This window comes from Podarcis vaucheri (genome assembly GCF_965113315.1).
Source record: "Podarcis vaucheri genome assembly, chromosome: 16".
Classification (NCBI taxonomy): domain Eukaryota; kingdom Metazoa; phylum Chordata; class Lepidosauria; order Squamata; family Lacertidae; genus Podarcis; species Podarcis vaucheri.
In genome coordinates, this window is record NC_138754.1 from 19,778,374 (window position 1) to 19,784,987 (window position 6,614).

At 47.7% G+C, this 6,614-nt stretch overlaps 1 protein-coding gene across 1 annotated transcript; it reads right to left on the reverse strand.

Annotated features, from left to right (window-relative positions):
- Positions 1 to 284: 284 nt before the first annotated feature.
- Positions 285 to 6,268, reverse strand: LOC309520939 (phosphatidylethanolamine-binding protein 1-like). The gene is made up of 4 exons (XM_082202930.1): positions 6,019 to 6,268; positions 3,616 to 3,725; positions 2,995 to 3,095; positions 285 to 2,006 (listed from the first exon to the last, which is right to left on the reverse strand). The coding sequence occupies exons 1-4, from the start codon at positions 6,151 to 6,153 to the stop codon at positions 1,789 to 1,791; spliced, it is 564 nt and encodes a 187-aa protein (XP_082059056.1). The 5' UTR covers positions 6,154 to 6,268; the 3' UTR covers positions 285 to 1,788.
- Positions 6,269 to 6,614: the final 346 nt, after the last annotated feature.

Genomic DNA, 6,614 nt, shown 5'->3' on the forward strand with positions numbered 1-6,614 from the left:
TGGCTGGAAATATGCCTATGAAGCTGGGAACAGAAGATGTCTGCAGCCCCTTCTCCACATCTGGTTGTACTGAGGCAAGCTGCCATTGCAAATGGAGGCTCCATTAAACTAGCAGAGCCTAAGGCTGGATCTACACTGATCTGTAAAATGCAGTTTTAAAAAAAAGTTACATACCCGTAGCTCTCAAATGCAATTTCCCATTGACATGTCACTGCTCTACAGTGCCCTCTAGTGTCACGTTTTTATAATGCATTTTTTACAGCTATAAAAAGAAAAGGACCACCTTCAATTGTAAGCTTTTAATTCAAAGAACGAGAACAAAGCATAAACCACAGCCCCTTGTCAACAGAGGGCTATAAACACAAGTGACAATGTATGTGTGCAGCATTCAAAGATCTCCCAAGAACATCAAAAGGCCTTGTTACACATTGGTTTAAGTGACACATTTTTGGGGGGTGGGGGGCAGAGGAGAAACATTTCCAACATTAGATACTGGTATATTGGCAAAATGAGACTGAAGGCAGTGGGGTGAACCTCATCAAAAACACATCATGGACAAAATAAAGCAGAAATTTCTAAAATCGATTGCTGATGAGGACACTGGGATCCTGTGGAGATCCCAAGAGAAACTAAAGATAGCCAGGATACAAGCAGAGGACCAAAGCCCAGGGAGAGGCATCTTCCAGCATCTTAAGCACAAACGATGGAGCTGCCGCAGGGTTGGCACTGCCCAAGGCCCACATTTCTGTCCCTGACTCTGCTGCTGGTCTTTCTCCTTGCTGTCAGCACTTGTCCTGAGCGAGAGAGCAGCGACAGGATCAAAGCGAAAACTTCCAACATGCAAATAAAAAAGGCTCCCATTTGTGGTTTAGTGTAACAATTTTTGGTTTTAAGGAGAAAAATGGCGTTTGTGGTTTGGTTTCCCAAGAAAAACTGGACAGCCAGCAATTCCTGCTTAATGTTATCCCACTCCCTTTGAAATCCCAGTTTCACAGCTTGCAAGGAATTCAGGGCTAAGTAACTCAACAGTCCCAGGAAAGGCCTCCTTGGAACAGGGCTGGGCTGAGCTTATGAATATTTGAAAGCCTAGAGCGTTTTTTTGGGGGGGGAGGAGACACTGCCCCTATGCATTTCAAGGTGGTGTAGGGAAATTTCAACAGCAGGGTGGAAAACTCATCAGCAGCTCCATGCTGCTGACCACAGTGTTTAAACCCCCCAGAATTTATGCTATAAGATGATGGGAGCTGTTTTGAGGGATGTGAGAATCTATATAGGTTGGCAGCAAAGAGGATTCTAGAGGAGTGTGAGTTCTGTGCATCCTTCCACCCCAAAAAATGTCACCACGCCGCTCCAAAAACAGCCAAAATGCCACACACACACAAACTTTTGCGGAGGACCACAAAAGAGAGATGTTTTGCCACAGTTCCTTTGTTGTTGTAACAAATTCATTTACTGCACTTCCGACTGTTCCCCACAAGAAACTGTCTAGTATGGCCAATCATCTTGCAGAATCAGCAGAATCTATCTATCCCTGTTTGAGTTTCAGGAGCATCTTGGAGCGGGGGCGTCACTTATTAGTCTTCAATCCAGTTTACTTAACACTACAGGAAATAGGAATTCTAAAGACAGCCTCCTTCCATTTGTGCCCCTCTTGGAATACAACTCGTATCAGCCCCAGCCAGGTTAGCCTTTGGCCAGGGATGATGGGAGTTGTAGAAGGCTGAAGATCTCCGTTCTAGGAGAAGAAATCAGAGCAGGGGGAGGGTGGGGTGCTGGAAGAGGCAGGTTTTATTTCCCAGATAGCTGATTGTAGAGCAACGGCACATAGTTGTCCCACTCGGCCTGGTAGCATGTTCCTGCCACGGGGGGCCCCAGCTTATACTTATTGCGGAAACTTTCCACTTTGAAATTGCCCCGTTTATCCCCGGACCGGTTGCTGAGGATGGGCTCGTTGCATTCCAGCTCCTGGGCTTGCTCGTAGACCAGCCACACGTAGCGATGGAGCCCTGCAGCGTGCGAGAGAGAAAACAAGGGTTGCACACCTGCGTCAGGAGGAAGCGATCGCGAACCTCCCCTCCATCACACTCAGGTCACAACCATCCTGTAACACAGTGGATCCCAAAGTGGGTGGGGCCACCCCTGAGGGGGCCAAGGGATTACCGGGGGGGGGGGTGTTGCTTAGAGGCAAGGGGAGACAGGAGGCTGCTGGGAGGTGTAATAGTTTATCAAATTTTGAAAAGCTGGTCTCACTGGATCAAGGCCATTAATTTTGCCGAATAAAACTAAATCGTTTGGATTTCGATGAAAAGTGCAACTCACTGTTACTGTTTTGAATTTTATTATCTTCCTTGGTGGGTGACGCAAACCACTATTCTGAATAATGCTTTTTAATAGGGTAGGGGGCACTGGGATGAGTTTATCAAACCAAGGGACGTGGCGGCCCAACCTTTCGGGGTGGTGGTGGGAACCATGGCAGTAACACACGCACAGGATTCTGATTTTATTTTATTATTTTGCAAATAATTTTTTGTTGCTTTATTGTAACAAAATATAGTCATACCTTGGTTCTCGAACAGAATGCATTCTGGGAGTCCGTTCCACAAGGCATTCCACAAGGCAGGAACCGCTACTGAAGGCCCTCTGCCTGTTTCCCTAGAACTTGGCTTCTCGCAGGGAGGGAACCGCTAGAAGGCCCTCAGAGCTGGAACTCAGTGTCCAGGCTGATTGATGGGGTGACAGGGCCGAGGCCGTTTAGGGCTTTAAAGGTCAGCACCAATGATTTACGGAAATGTACTAGGAGCCTGTGTCCTTATGCTCTTATTTCAGCCATGCAAATTCCTGAAGCAGAATTCTTTAGCTTTGCAGCTTTTCTTCTGCTGTTTCCAACCTGCCCTGATCCAACGGGTCTGCTTTTCCCCGCAAAGTGCAAGCTGAGTCAAGACACTCAACAGACCTTGCCTTAAAGCAATGGAGCCAGCATTGCTGCTTGCTTACCTGTTCCCTTAGGTGGTCCAGATCCCACGTAGTCCGACAAGACAGTGCCGCTGCTGATGTCATTGCCTTTCATATTGACCACTAGGAAGTGGTGCCACTCCCTAGAGAGAGAGAGCGCATCTGCCTCAGTTTTCCCAGAGTAAATCTTGCAGGAACACTAAAAAATTAGACCCTCAAAGCAGTTTAGTAAAAACGTAAAATAAGACCGAGAGGAAAAAAATCACAAACATACTTTAAAACATACAAAAGTAAGAATACTAAAGAGATTAAAATTAGCTCAACTTTCTAAGCATCCGGGTGGACTTGTCTCAACAAGAAGGTTTTTAGCAGGAGCCAAAAAGAGGGCAGTGAAGGTTGCCTGCTTAATGACAATAGTCAGGGAGTTCCTATTCTTATACCTAGTCTTATACAGGTGCTGCCAGATGCTGATGAGGCTCTTTCCGGCGGCAAGCAATCAAGACTTTACTGCCATCAGCCCAGTCCTGTGGAACTCTCTGCCAAGAGATACAGCAGAAGCCTTCTGTTTCCACTTTTAGATGCACTTTTCCCTGCAAATCCTGGTTTCCCTTCTGGATCAAATCTGGCATGGACATTCTGGATCTCACAGCCTGCCCCTCTCACCTGAACTTTGGGTTTTTCCTGCTCGGTGCATCCGGGTCAGTAAGGACCAAAGTGTAGAGCTTTTCTGCACTGCAGTTCTCCCAGTCAATCTTCGTTGGGCGATTCTTGACCTGCCAGAAACAAAACGGCAAGACCTTTAGAACCTATTCAAAAATATAAAAACGAAGACAACACATTCACCATCATCCAGCCAATCAAACAAACAAACAAACAAACAAACAAACAAACCATGCCTTAACCAAAGTCACATTCACACAATACCTTTAAAGCACTGACGCCAGCAGCAATGGCTCCCCCCACCAAAAAAATGAGGGAACTGTATTTGTTAGGGGTGCTGAGAAATTCAAGGAGGCCCCTATTTGACCCCAAAATGACTCCTGATTTTTTTTGATATTGATACTGCATTTTATGTTGTATTTTAAAGTCGCATTTTAATCAATGTTTTATATTTGCTGTTAGCTGCCCTGAGCCTGGTTTTTAAACCAGGAAGGGTGGGGTATAGATAATAATAATAATTCTGCTCCCAGAGCTATAGTTCCCAGTGGTTTGACCATCAAATACTCTTCATAGGGAACTTTGAGAACTGGCAGGGGCCTCCTAACAGCTCTCAGCACCTTTAACAAATTACAACTCCCAGAATTCCACACGGGACAGTTATATACAGTTTTCCTGCAGGGGCACCAAGCACAGGCCTGCAGCTGGGATTCACTTAGTTTAGGGATGAGGATCCTGCAGCCCTCCAGAAGTTGTTAAGAGCTGAAATCTGTCATTGGACTGACAGGAGTCAGCTGGGGTTGATAGGAGTCAGAAGATCATGTGTTCCCACCACTGGTCAAAATCTAACGGGAAAGAGGGAGTGGAAAGGCTGGATTTTATATAGGGGAACTCAGAGACAGCCCACCTGTCACTGAATATGTGTTCATTCATAAGTGCACCACTGGGACTGGTGTTTTCTGACAGCAAACATAGGAAGCTGCCTTCCTCCTTCTTCTTCAGCTCCTATGTCTGCTGTCAGAAAATACCAGTCCTGGTGGGAAACTTACAGAGTATACCTAAAAGAACAATGTAAAAATTTAAATTCTTTGGCAGGTTTGGACTGACCTCCGCATGGCAGTAGGAAATTTTACAAAACCATTACAATTGAGACAATTTGAGAGAGACAATGGAAAGTGAGTAGTCGAAAATGTAACTTAGGAATCACATTGGGCTGATCAGAAGTCATAATGGAATCTGTTACGTATTAATCTAATTTTTTTCTTGGAAATATGTATCGATTTTGGATTGTTTTTGTCAATTGTTTTTCTTTGTAAAATTAACAAAGCATTAAATGGTTTTTTTAAAACAACAACAACAACATCGCAAGCTGCCTTATACAGAGTCTGGCCATGGGCCCATCTTGCTCAAGCTTGCCTGCACTGACTGGCAGCCGTTCTCTAGGGTTGCAGGCAGGGTGCTCTCCCAGCCCCACCAGAAGATAGGAGGGATCTGAACTTGGGACCTTCTCTAGGGCCGCAATCAACTTAGCCGCAAGCAGCAGCAGCTCCGCACCGCTCCCGTTGCCGGTGACGCCTCTCCCGGAGGGTGCAAAGGGCGGCGGGCAGGCATTGCTCTGCTCCGGCGGCGGGCACCCGCGCGCTCCTCCCCCTTTGCTGCACGCCAGTCCCGGCACGCGCTCCAGGGGCTCCGGCAGCAGCCTGGCATCGGAGGAGGCGGGGCAGGCCAGACCTGGGCAGGCCGCTTGCAAGTCCCAGCCTCCCTCCTCGTCCTATTTCAGGCAGATGCCATATTCTCAACGGTTGCACTTTTGGCACAACTCCTCCGCCCCTTTGGAAAAAAAACCAACCCCAAATCTTATCGTTCTGTCTATTCTAAAGGAAACTCTGCAGCGAACAGATGGATGGCAAATTAAAAACCTCACTGTCTTAAAATAAATTGCAGAACTGACGCACACAGACCCTTCCAATTGGGATTCCTTTGCCCTCATCCTAAAGTGCACATATTTCTCGGTGGAGGCAAAAAGCCCTCTGCGCCTTTTCGAAAGCAAGGCGCTTTTAATTCTTAATTTTTATCTGCTTGCAGCGGATCACCAGCGCTAGACGAGGGAGGCCATGAACCACGCGCGGGCCTTCCTTCCTCGCGTGGTTGCAAACGCAGGATATATTTTATTTTCTGCAAAAGGGGGAGGTCCCACTGCGCACCTAGCAGACGTTTTCTTGGGTGATCTCGACCCAAGGAGAGACGGACGCATGCAAAAAACAAAGCAGGCGCCGCTTTTCGCGTTGAAGGGGGAAGGCAGGGCAATTGTAGCCATTGTGCAAAAGGCTGGGGAAGCGTATTGCATCTTGGGGGGGCGGGGGTTGCAATTTCTTTGCACGGGCCGGGATTGTGGCGGGAGTGGGTTACCTGGGTGGGAGTGAGGACTTTCCCCAGCTCGTCGATCTCCACCGACCCGTAGTTGACCGAAAGAGGAACCGCCGGCTTCTCATCCACCTCCAAGAGTTCTAGGGATACGTCCCAGTCAGAAAGATCTACCGCCATCTTCGAAAAAAGAAAACACCCAGAAAGCCGCTTGATCTCTCCCGGGCAAAGATCGCGCGTGCAAGCCCCCTACCTCCCCGTCCTAGCAAGAGAATCTGGTGCTAGATGAGTGACAGCGACCTCCTGTAATCCTAGAGGAGGCGGGACCTATCTGTCTCATGCCCAATGGCTCTTGGTAGATGGAGGGGTGTGCCGGTGGGGGGGTTCTTTGGAGAGGTGGGGTCGAAGCCTCTGGAAATGTCATAGAGCAGAGATGGGGGTGGTGGTCTTGGCATCCCCAGTCTAATGTGGTCCCCCCAAGCTCCCCACCCGGCCCTCGAGACCTGTGCCGCCTATGGACTTGAAAGTGCCTGCATTAAAAATAGATATTAAAATTTAAAAGGGGCCAACTTTTCTAATCAATCAAAATATTATAATCACCTAAGACGCCCTGTTTGCTCAGAAGTGACTTCCCATGTCTT

Bases quoted from the DNA above. Each gene is read 5' to 3' on its own strand.
- LOC309520939 (XM_082202930.1), bottom strand. From the start codon at position 6,153: ATGGCGGTAGATCTTTCTGACTGGGACGTATCCCTAGAACTCTTGGAG. The intron at 3,726-6,018 runs GTAACCCACTCC...TGTTTCTGGCAG, and splicing joins AAGTCCTCACTCCCACCCAG to GTCAAGAATCGCCCAACGAA. The intron at 2,007-2,994 runs GTAAGCAAGCAG...CGCACGCTGCAG, and splicing joins TGGACCACCTAAGGGAACAG to GGCTCCATCGCTACGTGTGG.